The sequence below is a fragment of the Epinephelus lanceolatus genome, chromosome 1 (assembly GCF_041903045.1).
Source record: "Epinephelus lanceolatus isolate andai-2023 chromosome 1, ASM4190304v1, whole genome shotgun sequence".
Lineage (NCBI taxonomy): Eukaryota > Metazoa > Chordata > Actinopteri > Perciformes > Serranidae > Epinephelus > Epinephelus lanceolatus.
In genome coordinates, this window is record NC_135734.1 from 962,983 (window position 1) to 978,674 (window position 15,692).

The following is a 15,692-nucleotide window of genomic DNA, read 5'->3' on the forward strand; positions in this document are numbered from 1 at the left end:
TGCTGTTCAGGAGAAGGGACCACGTGGCCTTCTTGTTGAGTTTGGGATGTGTGGACAGTTAAGTTATTCCACAGCCAGAAGCCATGGATTACCACAACCATCCAGAAACATGAACAATTATCAAGCATCAGCCAATAATGTAAGGAGACAAAAAAATACAGTGCATAAGTTAGAGGAACTAATGAGATCACATTTCACTGGTGTTCATCCATGTATGATTTCCATGTGACAAATCAATAATTGATTGATTTATTGATTTATTGTTAAAAGCAAGCTATTCCCTGATTAGTACTTTAGTAATTACATGGTATTACTTATTATCTCTTACTTATCAAACTATTACTACACTATTGTCATGTTATTACTGAGCTTTAAAATGTACAATGCTACCAAAAACTCAACCCCAGAATTCATACTGGGTGCCATTTTTTTTTTTTTTTTTTTTTTTTTTTTTAAATTTGATATACTTTATTAATCCCCGAGGGGAAATTCAATTTTTCACTCTGTTGTCAATTACACACAGGTCCGAACACACACATGCACAAACTGGACCTATACATGCACTAAGTGGAGAGATGTCAGAGTGGGCTGCCCATGACAGGCGCTCCGAGCGGTTGGGGGGTTCAGTGCCTTGCTCAGGGGCACCTCGGCAGTGCCCAGGAGGTGAACTGGCACCTCTCCAGCTACCAGTCCACGCTCCATATTTTTGGTCCGGACGGGGACTTGAACAGGCAACCCTCCGGTTCCCAACCCAAGTCCCTATGGACTGAGCTACTGCTGCCAAGTGGTGCTACCTGTTCTTAACAAGAGACAGCCTCCTCACCAACACTTACACTGCATTTTAAACTGAAAAATTAAATGTTTAGGAAAGAAAAAAAAGAGCAAAGGGACAGCAACTACTCATGGAACAAGTGTTTTGAGAGGTCAACCGCAGGCTGATGTGGGGGCACAGAGGGATAATCAAAGCCAATGGGTGGGGTGTTTGAACAAATTAAGGTTTGTAAAGAGGAGGAATGTGGAATTTGGAGATATGAATGGTCTTTGGTCATTTCATTTTTAAAAGATGACATTGGACAACTGGGTGAAGCAAGGGCAAGACAAGGGTCGAAACACCCAAATACCTTTCTGATGTGAGAATCTTCACCATCAAGGAAACCATCATCGATGCCCAAGCTGTGTAGCCAGGTGGTGCTGTCAAAGGGCAGGGGAGGGACGGAGGGAGGGAAGGTAGGGGAGGGCTCTAGAGGGTAATAGGACTTGGGGAGGGGAGGCCTTGGGGGAACACTTTCCTAGATAACCATAAGGGCAGGATAGAGAGAGGAAGGAAAAAAAGGATAGGTGGAAGAGAGAGTGCTGCACATCAAGAGGAATGATAATAAGCCAGGCAAAGTGCAGGGCAGAAAGGACTCATGAGAATTATTCTGGGGAATGGGGTCTTTGTCATTTGTTAAGGAGTTAGAAGTGAAAATCTCCAGGGGGCCAATGAAATTCCTGGACTGAAGACTTCTATGAATTCTTATATCATAAAAAGTCAGTGAAAGACTCTGTGAAACAGCCGTGACATTTCAACCATCACTGTGTAAATAACTTGTCACCTAGAGTAGTCTTGTGAAGAAAGCCGATGTACAACATCCTATATAACAATTTAACAGCATTGCCTTGCTAAGAAACATGTTAGATACTGAAAATGGTATTGAAAGGGTAAAGTCTGCCATTGCATGTTACTGTAGCACTCACTTCAACACGTAAAAATTCATTTTAATGTTCAGTTCATATTTTCCTTTATTTTATTTAGTTGATAGGATACTCTGAATGTGAATGTTGTGAACAGATCAGCTGGTAACATTCATGTTTCATACTATAACGGGTTTTTAAGAAAGACTGACATCAATAAGAGAACATGCCTTATCTATGTTTTTATGCAGCAGCATCGGCAAACCCTGAAATTACTGTAACCTTGGCCAGATATTTAGGCTTTCATCTCAAGACTATAGCATTCAATCCCCAAATCTTTATTTGAATCAGGCCTAAGCACAACGGTGCCAAAGGGTGTTAATTGAGAAAAAGCGTCAGGGTTGCATGCAATTTTTTTTTCATCCATGAGATTCCTGTAGAGCAGTTAAAGAATATGTACTGACAACTGAAAGGTTAGATAAAGGTCTCTCTGCAAAGGCAGTTAACAGCACCTGTAGATTAACTAACTGGGGATGAAAATTATGTCATGATGACTTTCAGCAATGGCAGAAAATATCTGTAATATTGTATTTACAATATTAAAAATCTAATCAGATGGAATGTGGAATTATCTAAATCAACTATGACGTGGTGGATATCCTTTTCCTTAAAGATGGGTCTGCATGAACACTTTACCTGAATCACTAGGTGACTCTGACTGTGTTGTAGCACAACTCACTTGTGCAGAGCTAAGTACCTCTTGATGGTTGGGGTAAGTAAGTGGCCTAGCACCTGCGCCAGCATGACGTGATGACTGAAAAGCTAGCTGATGACGGAGTTGGGTTCCATGACTAGCACCTCTAAAACAACTGACTGAAGATGTATAAAAATCTGGGCTGTAGCGCAGTGATAAAACATCAGTCAGATGGGAGTCCTGGAGAAAAGGGATCTGGGACTCAGGCACAGAACAGCGTTTGTTGGAGGACAGGTTTCTGAGGCCAACATGGTATCCTGCTGAAGAGTGATATGGATGGGAGTCTGGATAGACATCTTTTCTGAGACCGATCTTGACTTTCTGGCTGCAAGCATTTGAGGTAAACCAAGTAAGTTCCTGAAAGTCAGAGTGGGTTTGAACTGTGTTTGTATGCTGATTGATGTATTTAGAGTCCTGGCATTTTACTTGAAGAAAATGGATCTGTTCCCCTGCTCTGGCTTTGGCTGGATTTATAGGTTGGTCAATGTTTGAGATGGTTCTACAGTTGATGTTGTGATCTGTTTCTTCTATCACAGGGTCTAATCTGCCCAGGAACTCCCCAGGGTTTTGGAAAGCTAGGGAGAACTGAGGAAAGGTGGGTTCATGGGTCTCACAACCATAGTAATTTATATTTTCTGCATGAAGGCTTATGTCAGGTTCCCTGTAACTTCTGGGTCTATACCTGGGCTTAGGGTCAGTTTTGAAATTAGGCACTATACATGACTTGGGGCGGGGTTTAGGACTTGATCTTTTACACACTTCAGGGTTGGTACTAGAGCTGAAGCATGGGCCTGTGCAAGGTTTTGGACTATGGTTGGTCCCTTGCTGGGTGTGTCCGGTGCTTACCTCCGGGCCCAGCCGTTTGGTGGGGGAGGCCTGGGAGCCGAGTACTGGGGAGAAGGGGCTGAGTGGACTGGTGAGGCTTACTGAGCTCAAGGGACTGGCTGGACTATTGGTGCTAAAGGAGCCTGATGCACCGCTGGCCACTGTGCAAGAGAAAGACAGGGTGGTGGGGGTGACAGAGATAGAGTCGTTAGAATACACATGGTAGAGACACCAGTATTTCTACTGAACTTGATTATTTTCCAGCACCAGTGTGTTACCTCTGTGCTTGGTTGTGTCAGTGCCTCTGGATAAGTTACTCTTGTGCAGGCCCTCTAATACATCTTGGACTCTCCAAAACTCTTTCTGGATATGCCTACGAACCAGTTCACTCTGCAAAACGTCAGGACAGACAAAGTAATATATTCTTCTATTGAAGAAACAGTCCCTGTTGAAAGTGCTGTATGTGGACTATCTTTGAGGGTTATTCAAAATAACTGACATTGTTGCTGGCGGAAATGTTGCTGTTTCTTTTTTGTTTTTTTAATCATGAAATTTCATAACTCAGTGATGAAGAATTCTATCTTAATTGTAGTTCTTTTATACAGTCAATGACTAATAAATGGCTGTGAAGTTCTGTGACATTTCCTCTGTCAGTTTGTTAGGCTCATGTTTATTGCTGTAAGGGTCAATGACGTGACACTACTTTTTTGTGTCCATATGGTTTAGTCAAATTTAAAAGGGTTAAATTTTGAAAATAAATGTATGATTAACTTACAAACCTTCTTTTTTTTGTGGATCCAGTATAAAATATCTGCTTTTAATCCATTTTGAGAGAATAATACTAGAGGATTATGGCAAAAATGCCTAAGTGGTGTAACCATAAAAACTTTGCACCAAATATTAAAACTTGCTTAAAAACACCAAAATTCTCAATAAAACACCATATCAACTAGTTTGGCATGATCTTATATTATTACTTTTATTATATTAAATAAAGGTAATGGAATACAGTTGTTCTATATGAAATTTTATGAAATTTAATTTAGGGAATAATGAAAGTCAAGTAAACTACATGAAGTGTCAAGTTGTGCAACCACCATTTAAGAGGCCATTTTGTTAATATTGCAAAGAAGGCCATGTGACAGGAAATGGTATTACAGAGAAGGACCCCTGATTATTACAACTGCTGCATGACAAGGTTAGAATCTCATAATTACTCATACATTCTCAAATTACTCATAAACGGTTTTAGGCTTTGGTCAAGTTTGGTAAGTTTACATGTAAAATGGTATGACCCTAGAAAAACATTACTAATTCATAAGAATCATAAAAATAAATATTTACTTTAAAAATTATGTTTAACTGTAACCAGTTACACCATTTGACTCCTATTAAAAGCCTTTCTGTTATAGGCCAATCACGTCAAATATCAGCAGTTTATGATGGTAATTTGTTAGATATCAGTAGTTTATGATGCTAATTAAAGATGTATTATTAAAAAAAAAAAACTACTTTTGAACTTGTACAGTACTTTAAAATACATAAAAATCCAATAATTCATTTAAAGTAGAAATGTTACTCAAATATTAAAATTTCTGTCTGTAAAATACAATTATTTACATTTTTGCTATTTCATTACTAATATATGATACATTTATAGAAAACTAAAGTAATCAAACTGAATAAATAAAATCAGTTTTCCCCATTAGATGCCAGTTTCTAACAAGGAAAAAGTGGCTCATCGTGGAGTGCTAATGCTAATGAATGCTAATGAATGCTAATGCTGCAGCAAGGGCCAATTACATCCTTACAAGTTGTTGTCAGGTGACTTTTTCCCTTATCAGAATTTAAAATACAAAACATAAAACATGAATTAAATTTTGAAATTAAATAATTGTTGTTAGCAAAGAATTTACAGTAGAAGAAATGAGTTCATTGTTGTCAGATGTTCCTTTTTCTGAACTTTCTCTAAGTTCACCCTTATGAGTCATTGTGAGGTGACTTTTTTCTTATCAGAACTTAAGATACAAAACATGAGTTAAATTTTAAAATGAAACATGATTGTAAAATGTTTTTTCAGCAAAGAATTTACAGTAGAAGAAATTAGCTCACTGTTGTCAGATGTTCCTTTTCTGAACTGAAATAACATTAAAAAAAAAAGTTCACTTAAAGCCCCTACAAGGAACTTTAATTTTGAGTTGATTTTGGCGACCCTGTGGACAAAAGCGGTAGTGTTTTGCCGGAATGAAGCCTACATTTCCCATGAGCTCTAGCGTGTATTGTCGTAAAGACACTTACATGTCTTTCTTTTGGGGATGAATGAAACAACAAGACGGGAAAACTTTGCCCCCGCTCCTATCGGGGATCCCAGCTCACCTCTGCCACGCCCCAGCTCCACCACTCCGGCGTAAGCACCACCGCTGCCGGGGTAAACGCAGCGGTCGGCTGGTAAGGCTGAAGGCCTGTTTGGCGAGCACTTCCACTGCTTCTTGGACTGAGTATGGAGCGGTGCCTCGCCTCTTTATTTCTCGGCGCCTGGCTGGTACCTGTCGTCGGCCCGGATGAGGTGTTCCAGCCCCGCGACCCCTGCTCTCCTCATCCCAGCTGGCGCGGGGTGAATCTGCGCAACCTGCGGCCTCTGTGTGTGGCACCCCGGACAGCTAACGCCGTAGACCCGCCGGCTGCTGCCAGGATTGGGCTGGTAAATGCTAGATCGCTAGCGAACAAAACGTTTATCCTAAAGGATTTCCTGACTTCCCGAGGATTGGATTTTCTCTGTGAATGAGACATGGCTGACTGTTGGTGAGTCCAACGGCGCCAGAAGTGGGGGGGCCAGGGGGCCATTGGCCCCCCCACTTTTACCCTCCTGCCACATTATTTTTAAGCCGAATCAAAGGTCCCTATATTACATTACTTACGGTAAAAAAGACTTTCATTCTTCACTTCCACTCATATGGTAGATAAAATACAGAGAGGGGCCATAGAGAGAAAGATACAGCCTCCAGCAGGCACTCAATTGTGCACACCTGTTCCTGCCTCACCAGCCCAGTAAAGCCTCGAGCATCCTCGGCAGGCTCCGGGTAGACTCTCAGCCATCTGGCTCTATCCAACAGCACCTAGCAGTAATCCCCACTAACCCTGGCACTGTATTGTAAGAACTCCCCAGTTATAAAAAATAGAAATAAATCAAAAAGCGAGCCAAATTGTAGGCCTATCTGGTTCGCAATCAAACATTTCTAGCGCTGGTGTGTTTTATTTTTTTCTCAATGCCCCTCTGCGGCTCCGTAGTACACAAACATAAAACAAAAAATAAAGAATCTGAATTTAAACTCAATTTGTCTGACTTACATTTATCTCTTTCATATCATGAATGCATAGATCTATGCTTTTGATGTGATATGCAGCCTGCCTGACAACATAGGCTACAGAGGCCCTGGACCTGCTGCGCACAGAGGTGGAGCGGCGTTTTGATCAGGAGGGACTCCGCGTAGCTGCAGGGCGAGAGCAGGCACTTCTTGAGGCGGCTCAGGGGAAACGAGAGTGGCTAATAGAGCTTAGATCGGGCCCAAAAAATCCAGCCCGACCCGGACCGAGCCCGTGCGCGTTATGTCCGGGACGGGACTTTAATTATGACGGGATTTTAATTATGATTTAAACCCGTCATTTTTCAATAAGTTGGCTGTTAAAATTAAGAGTATTAAACCACAATTCTTGTTATTTGAATGACAGAAATAGGATCTTAATGAATGGCACAACACGGAAGCATGATTATGTAATAAAACAGGTGTTTATTTTAGGATCCAGGTGGTGAAGGGCTGTGTGTGCACAATGTTCCAACAGGGGACAGCCCTCCATTCCGAAACACTGCCGTTCCGAACCAGCCCCACTCCAAAATTGATTTTCAATCAAGTTTGAGAATTGTATTGCGGAGTTTTGCACAGTGGCAACCGGATCTTTGCTCTCAAACCACAAAAAAATGTGATGGCACAACAGTCTCCTTCAGTACATTATTCTATGCTTTCTTTTAATTTTCACATTGGCTAGTCATCCTGTTTAATTTGTCTTCTGATTAAATCGGAACTGTTGAAACAAGTTGTAGGAAGCCTCTGCAAATAATTGGTTGCTGGCAGACACTCTGTGCTGCAATAAAATGGTTAATCAGCAGTGCCGTGCACTGTAGAGCCGATGCGCTGCTGGTTCTGCCGGCCTGAATAGAATATAATGTCTATAGCCTTACTGTTGTGTACAGCCTTTATAGACTGAGCTGAGTAGTGATGCGCGGGTCGACCCGTAACCCGCGGGACCCGCAAATGGACCTGCGGGTCGGGCAGCAGTGATCGTCTGTTAAATTGGTCTGTAAATGATAGTTTGACATTATTATTATTATTATTACAATCATTAGGCTACTGTCACGGCATCCAAAGGTGATGATGCGTTGAGCAGGTGACAGTCCGCGGTCGTTTTCAAAATACACTTGTGTCACACGCTCCAGAAACTTGTTGAAACTTTAAACAATAATTAATTGTACAAAACGGGGGAAACAAACGTTGACAAAAATGGTTCCATAATTCATATTAAATTCAAAAGATAACGAAAAAACAGCTATATAAAAATATGTAAAAAAAATAAAATAAAAAAAAAGAAGATCGAATATCACATTTTCATAACGAATACCTACCCATAGAAACGAATATTCGAATATCCAAATATTTGGGTACAGCCCTATTCGTAAAGGGTTCAAAGTGTTCAGGTTTCATGCAAACACTGTTAAGAAATAAACTGTTTTCTTTTTTACTCCCAAGATAAAGTTCGTGATTAAATACATTATCTGACTCTTTGTCTTTCTTCACCATCTTTTTAATGAGAGAGGACGAGCTGTAACTTGCTGCAAGATACTGCTGCTTTCACAAAAATACACTGTTGCCGCTGTTGCGCAAGCTCACACTCAACTCAGGCTGTACTTCAATCCCTGATCACTACGCACCTTTAACTAGTCCCTATTATTAACTGGAGATTACACAGGTAGCCATGCCCACACAGTGACAAGCCCCAGACGCACAGCACTTTTTGGCTCCCCCACTTCTGAAATGAATCCGGCGCGCCTGGGTGAGTCCAGTGCATTTACAGAACTTTTACCCGATGATCGCTGCTATTTTAACTCCCCGCAGACGTCGGGTCGAGGAGGAGGAATAGCGACTATTTATAAGAGTCACTATAAATGTAAGCAGCTAGGTAAGATGACGTGTGCCGTCTGAGTGCCGTAAATTGTTTCGTCCTGAAAGTGACCTGGGGTGGACCCGGAGACAGTTTCCTAAAGGTATGGATATACACTATATAGAAATAGCTTATCTTCACACCGATGGTCTCATTTGCTGTTGTAGGTCACACACAGACATCAGCAGAAACGAGAGACTTTTGCACATCCAGTTAAAAGTTCCTTGTAGTAGCTTTAACCTTGTTGACTGTCATATTTGATTTTCAGTGTCCATTTCTTCAATAAACCATGGTGTTGTAGAAGGAAGGAATTGACAAAACCCAGTGTCATTTGGTGTAACTGGTATTTTTTCATGAAAAATATGATTATATACAGGAAAATAAATGTGGAGTAAAATGTGGAATAAATGTAATCCACTTTTGCAGTGCAACACCGTGTTTTAACAAATTTTACATAATCTGTGAAGCATTATTTAGAAAAAAGGGGTGCTTATAGGATATGTCCTGCTCATTATTGCCAAAATGCATTAAAATTTAAATATAGAAAATATCTTATTTCAATTTAATGCTTTTAAAATAAAGATTTTTTTTATAAGTACACGTAAATCTACTGTAGGTGGATAAAATATTTAATATTTATCATTCTTTCATGGTTACATCATTTGACATTTCTGGAGCATTCAGTCTCTAACTTTTGATAAAAAATGGTGCAAACGTCATTTCAAATGACAAAACCAACAAAAATACAGAATGTACATTTTAACAAATCTGATGCATGCTTTTAAAACATTTTTTTAAGATATTTCTGAATTGCTCCTCTTGCCAACCCTTATTTGTCACTGAATCATAAACCAAATATTCCAAATTTCAATATCCATTTGTAAACAAGCTTTACATTTTTCATTTAAAGCAACTCTTACCTTTCTTGCATTTCACACAACACAACAAAATTGGAACATCCACAGCTCCCGCCCCCCTCGAAAGTCCCAAACCCCTCCTCCTGCAACTCCACCTCCCTCCAAAGGCCTACTCCCCCTCCTCCATTACGTCCTCATTATGGTAACGTTACACTTACTCTCCGGTGGAGGTTTCTGTTAAGTGCTGTAAAGTTTAGTTGATTCAAAACACACATTAAACACACATTAAACATGGCTTAATCGAGACAATTTCAAACACAAGTACACAAATCAGCTTCGCTATGACTAGCGGCATTCACAGACAAACACAAATACAACATGCTAACGTTAGCACCAGCCTATGGCATTTAACATTGTATAAATTAGCCTAGCGGCTAGCGATCTTTCCCTCTTCTCATATAAAACAAGGGATAACAGCAACATTTAACAAAAATAACGGCACATAATTTGGCTCCATTACAGCTCACAAGATTCACCGACAAAACAACTGTCTTATACTAAACAAGTTTTCCAAGCAAATACAACATTCTAACGTTATTAGCACAAGCCTATGGCATTTTACATTGTATAAATTAGCCTAGCAACAAGCGATCTTTCCCTCTTCTCATGTAAAGTCAGGGACAACAGCAGCATTTAACAAAGATAACGGCACTCAATTTGGCTCCATTACAACTCACAACATTCACCGACAAAACAACTGTCACACTAAACACGTTTTCCAAGCAAATACAACGTGTTACGCGAGTGGTTACGTCAGTTGGAGGCTTCCACGTGGGGAAGGCAGACAGGACGCTCGGCCTATCATTGCATTCGGTCCAAATGCAATAATTGGTCAGTGTTTTCTTAGAACCATATGAGAATGGTATAATTATAAGTTTGCATCTCTGGTGGAATTCACTTACATTTTAGTGTAGTGCATTAATAGCATTTTAACCTAAACAAAGAAAAGCATAACATTTCCAGAAAGGTCAGTGTCGCTTTAAGGATAAGGAATAATGACAAGTGTGACCCTTTACCTGTCCTCCTGCATTAAGCTGCTCCCATAGATCTCCATGAATGGCGTTGGCCTCATCTTCTAATGCTTCAAACTCCATACGAGTGGTAGTTAATGCCTAGGAGAGGTACAAATATATGCAGTTATTCTAAGAGAATGTTTCTAACACCTGTTGTTTGGATAAATTATGTCTGATTTTTAAAGAAAATTATGCCTCTCTGAGTCTATCCCAGCTATCATTGGGCGAGAGGCAGGGTAGACCCAGGACAGGTCGCCAGACTCTCACAGGGCTGACACATAGAGACAGACGGGAACTGCCCATTGGTCCGACAGCCCATTTGTTCGACATCCCATTGTTCCGACCATATTAAACCCATTGTTCCAAAGTCTGTTCCAAAATCATCGTGATGCCCTGTGGTTAGGGTCTGGTTAGGTTTAGGCACAAAAAACACTTGGTTAGGGTTAGGAAAAGATCATGGTGTGGGTTAAAATGAAAAAGAAAATGACAAACACATAAGCCGTGAGCCTGCTCCGCCTCAAGCCTTTCCCAGCTGACCCAGAGCTGGTCGCGGCGCACCATACGCCCGCCACGAGCCGTTCAGCACCGTGGACAGTCGGACTAATGGGATGTCGAACCAATGGGCTGTCGGACCAATGACATGGACCCGAGACAGGCAACCATTCACATTCACATTCACGGGTCCATGTCATTGGTCCGCCAGCCCATTGGTCTGACATCCCATTAGTCCGACGTCCTGTTGTTCCAATATGTGATTATACTAGGCTGTACTGTATTTGTGTACCATAGAGGATCAGCAAACGCAACAAAAGTAGGCTACTGGTCGAGATACAAGTGCCATAGAGAGAAGAGAGTGAAACACCATAACCTCCTGTTATTAACTCTGGGGTCCGGGTTGTGTGGGGAGCTTTCTGCTTTTCTACGTATTTCTGCCTTGATGGTGCATCGCGACCGGCTCTGGGTCAGCTGGGAAAGGCTTGAGGCGAAGCAGGCTCACGGCTTATGTGTTGGCCAGTTCCTCTTTCATTTTAACCCACACCATGATCTTTTCCTAACCCCTAACCAAGTGGTTTTTGTGCCTAAACCTAACCAGACCTTAACCACAGGGCATCGTGATGATTTCGGAACAACGGGACTTCGGAACAGTGGGTTTAATATGGTCGGAACAATGGGATGTCAGACCAATGTCGGAACAATGGGCAGACCCCCACATTCACACCTATGGCCAATGTAGAGTCACCAATTAACCTAACCTGTCTGTCTTTGGATTGTGAGACAAAGCCAGACAACCTGGAAAAACACCCACACTGACACAAGGAGAACAAGCAGACTTTACACAGAAGGGCCCACACTGGCTGGTGGATTCAAAACCAAAACAATCTTGCTGTGAGGCACCACCATGCAGTGGTTAGCGCTGTTGCCTCATGGCAAGAGGGTTCTGCCGGCCTGTGTGGAGTTTACTTTTAACAAAACAAATATTCATGTTAAATGAAAATGTAAATAATACTGTCTGCTGCTTGTCTACAACAACATGTTTAGATAATATGGTTGAAATAGAGACTGCAATCAGCCCTCATACACAGGTGTGTATGTGTAGCTGACAGAAGCACTTTCATACATCACATACCATTCAATCACCGGCCACTAGCAAATCGAATCATGAACAACTCTTTTGGTTGTTTTGGTTCTCAGGACACAACCATTGCCAACCAAGCTAACCATCACAATCCAGCGCAGTCTGAAAACACAAGCTTGCAACTTTTCAACAGCTAACCACTAGCTTGAAAAAAAAGATATTATCTGTCTTTTGGTAGAACAGAATTGAAATTAAGTGTGGGGAGGTAGGAGGGAAGAGGTAGGGAAAGTAAGAGGGAACAGAGGAGCAGTTAAAAACTTTAGATTACTGTAAAATATTACTTTGGTAGTTTTTAACATTGACCATCAGAGGGTAGGCTACAACAAAAATACAAGTCTGTATAAAACCAAAGTATAATGGTTAGTCAAAACTTTAGTCAAAATTTATTTTGAAATAGCTGCTAGTACAGTACAGACAGATAGATAAATAGTGGTTGTGATCGATGTGGTCGTGCAAGTCATAGACTGGGCACAGGATTTAGATCGGGTTTGTCCTGCTTGGAGTGCATGGCGCTGAAAAAGATCTATTACAAATGTTAAAAAAGTCATCAAATACTGCCGCTTTGTCAGTAATTTTGGCATCAGAGACCAATGCCAAAAGTTACCTTTTGCAACGGTATGATACGCTGCTGGGCGGCATCAGTTTGTAATTCATAACCTTTCGTGATGTTTTGATATGCCACTAACTGGCTGGACCGCACCTGTCATGGCAGTATAATACGCTGCCGGACAATGTAAGTTTGTAATGCGGCCGGACAAGCCGGAGTTTTATGATACATCACCCGTCTTCTGCATTGCACCTGTCGCGGCAGTATGGTACGAAGATGGATGGTACCAGTAACAACAAAATATAAGGAGCTGGAAAATCCCTTTTGGGCAGTTTGGAGGGGTGGTCCAACAAGCTCTGGACTTTCACCTGGAAAACTGGTGTTTGCTATTGTATGAACACAGAGGCAAACCATGATGTTTTTTTTTCGAAACCTAACCACATGCTTTTGTTGATGTCCCATCCCAGAACATCAACAGTAGACGCAGAAGAATACCTGTTGCATAATATGTAGACATGAAAGTCCACTGACAAAGCACCAATACGTGACAACTAGGGATGAGAACGTGTTAGAATTTCATACCACTTCCTGCGTCAAATATGTGGCACGAGAAAACCCACACTAATTATACCTCATGTTGCTGTATATTATTTGTAGACAACTCAATCCTGTTGTCAGTGGGTGGCACTGTGACTATGATTTAATATAGGAATGTAAACATCTTAAGGTATAAACATCTAAACTTCTCTTATGTACTGTATGTGAAATTTGGTGCACATTGGGTTGTGTAAATTCAAGTTACAAAAGCTTCCTATGTCATGTTGAAACATTAAAATTTGCCACGCTGTTGCGGAAATGGTTGGCACAGTGGTTAGTACCATGCTAACCACTGCACCAGGTTTTCCCTGGGAACTCTGGCTTCCTTCCATAGTCCAAAGACATGCAGGTCAAATGAATTGGTTACAGAAAATGAATGACAATGTCACGACAAAGTCATTCCAAGAAAAAGACAAATATTTTGCATATTTGCATATTGAAGGTCTTGAGATTGTGGATTGAAACCCAGTCTTTACATTGATATGGTCATTTTTGTTATAGTTATTTTACTTATTAGAGTTACAAATTGATAGTTTAGCATATTTTCTGAGACTGAATGATCACTATTTTTTCTTTTTCAGAGATTGTTCCCCACAAGTAAATTATATCTTATTATATCATATATTTTTCAACATAATAAATAATTATTTTAGATAATCATTGCTTAATTTTGAGAGCCATTTTAATACTTTGAACCCTGAGTTCCCAACAATTTGGAGGGTTAAACCTCCAAAATTTGGAATGGCAAACTGAATGTCATGGTAATGACTTACGTTCAACTATTAGACACACCCCCATTCTCTGTTTGACAAAGAATCTTAACTGAAAGTACTGAAGTACCACTGGCTGAAGTGGGGATTTAATGACTAAAATTGTATTGTAAATGATAGGATTAATTAGCCTGACATTACCAAACCAATTTAGTAATGTGAATTTGTCTGGAACCTGTCAGTTCATTTTTTAATTTCCATATAGCATGTGACAAAACACTGAACAATAGACAAATGTTAATAAGTGTGTTGCATCAATATGTCTGTAAATGAGTGTTACAGTTTTGCTATCAGAATTTGAAATAGCACTTAAACAGAAAGTTCCACACCAGCTGCAGTCATCTTGGCTTTTCTTTCCTTTTTATTAATTGATTTTTTTTTGTTTTGTTAAAAATGCCTCACTGGTCTTTCTCTTTACAAAGCTATCTTTATGCTCATTGAAGCGGCAAGAGGGTGCATGAGCCAAAAATGATGTTATCACATATTTTGCGTAAGGTGCAAAGGCTCCGCAAGTTATCAATCATTGTATCAAACACACACTATGATTGATAAATGTAAGACCTTGCACCTAAGTGGGTCCTGAAATTTCATGCAGTGTCTTACACTGGAGGCCTGGGAGAGCTCCCCTCTGATGTTGATGAGCTGGTTCTGCAGAGTTTCCTTTTTGAACCGTAGCTTTTCCATGGCCAAAGGCTGGTTATGGAACAGCTCCATCTCCTGATGTGTTCCCACCAACGCTTCCTCTAAGCTGTCCTGGAAACAGCAAGCATGGCAAGCCGGAAAGGAAGGGGTAATAAGCTTCACTGCCCTTTTCTCTAGACTTGTCTCAGTGACATTTTCCTTTTCATTCTTCAAGCTGCAATTGGAAAGAACTAATCGTGATTTTATCATTATACACTATATGTGATGTTAGGACATACAACACCTTTATTTAGAAATAGCTACTCAGGGTTTCTGGATTAAAAGTGCAAAGGTATACATTAATTTTGAATGTTAATATGAAAGTGGGAGAATATTAACACAAGCTACACTATACGCTGAGTGACCAGCAAAATAGAAAGCAGGAATAAAATGCAACAGTTCACTCTGTGGTCATTTAGGATGCTGTAGATAGTGGGGTTATTGTATTGGACTGTGAGCAACAAAATATTAAAAATACCTTTCAATATAAAGAAGTCATCTTACATAGCCTAAAAAATGACTGTAAAACAGTCACCATACAAACTAACTGTATGTCCTGACAAAAACTGAACACCTTGAGTAAGGCTGTAATAATTCATGCATTGTATTAAATTTAACTGTTAGGAGTTTTTTGGCCAATGAGTTCATGTCTTTACACATGGTAAGATACCCTATATGGGTTTTCTTCAAAATAACAGATCTTTACATCTGGTGAAAAGTGTTAAAGGCTAGGATAACATCAAAGCTTCACTTATTAAAACAGCACAAATTTGGTTAGCGTCACAATACAAAACATTTCTTCAACACATGGTATAATAATGTGAAACCAATGCAGGTCTACCTTGTCCATTCTTAGTCTGTGGACAACAGCCTCATGGTCTTTCAAAATTCGGTTCTGCTCACACAGCCGGCCCAAGAGTTTCTGTATCAGACAGGGCAATGGGTGGTTGCCACATAGGGAGACACAGGGAGAAAACATAAAAGGGTGAGACAGAGTTTGTGTGTAAATACATGCTTAGAGTGTAGGGACAAAAGTATATAAACACTAGGGCCAAGATCTGGAA

General features: G+C 40.4%; 1 protein-coding gene across 42 annotated transcripts in view; it reads right to left on the reverse strand.

Moving 5' to 3' along the window:
* The window catches only part of plekha6 (pleckstrin homology domain containing, family A member 6), a 374,661-nt gene that overhangs the window by 40,277 nt on the left and 318,692 nt on the right, over positions 1-15,692 (reverse strand). For 37 of the 42 annotated variants that reach the window (XM_078166903.1, XM_078166583.1, XM_078166712.1 and 34 more), the window contains 6 exons: positions 15,470-15,550; positions 14,551-14,700; positions 10,401-10,496; positions 3,532-3,643; positions 3,275-3,414; positions 1,122-1,289 (listed from right to left, as the gene is read on the reverse strand). In XM_078166903.1, coding sequence (XP_078023029.1) covers positions 1,122-1,289; positions 3,275-3,414; positions 3,532-3,643; positions 10,401-10,496; positions 14,551-14,700; positions 15,470-15,550 — 747 coding nt within the window. The remainder of the gene's footprint in view (positions 1-1,121; positions 1,290-3,274; positions 3,415-3,531; positions 3,644-10,400; positions 10,497-14,550; positions 14,701-15,469; positions 15,551-15,692) is intronic. The other 5 variants (XM_033632433.2, XM_078166888.1, XM_078167340.1 and 2 more) reach the window with 2 other exon arrangements.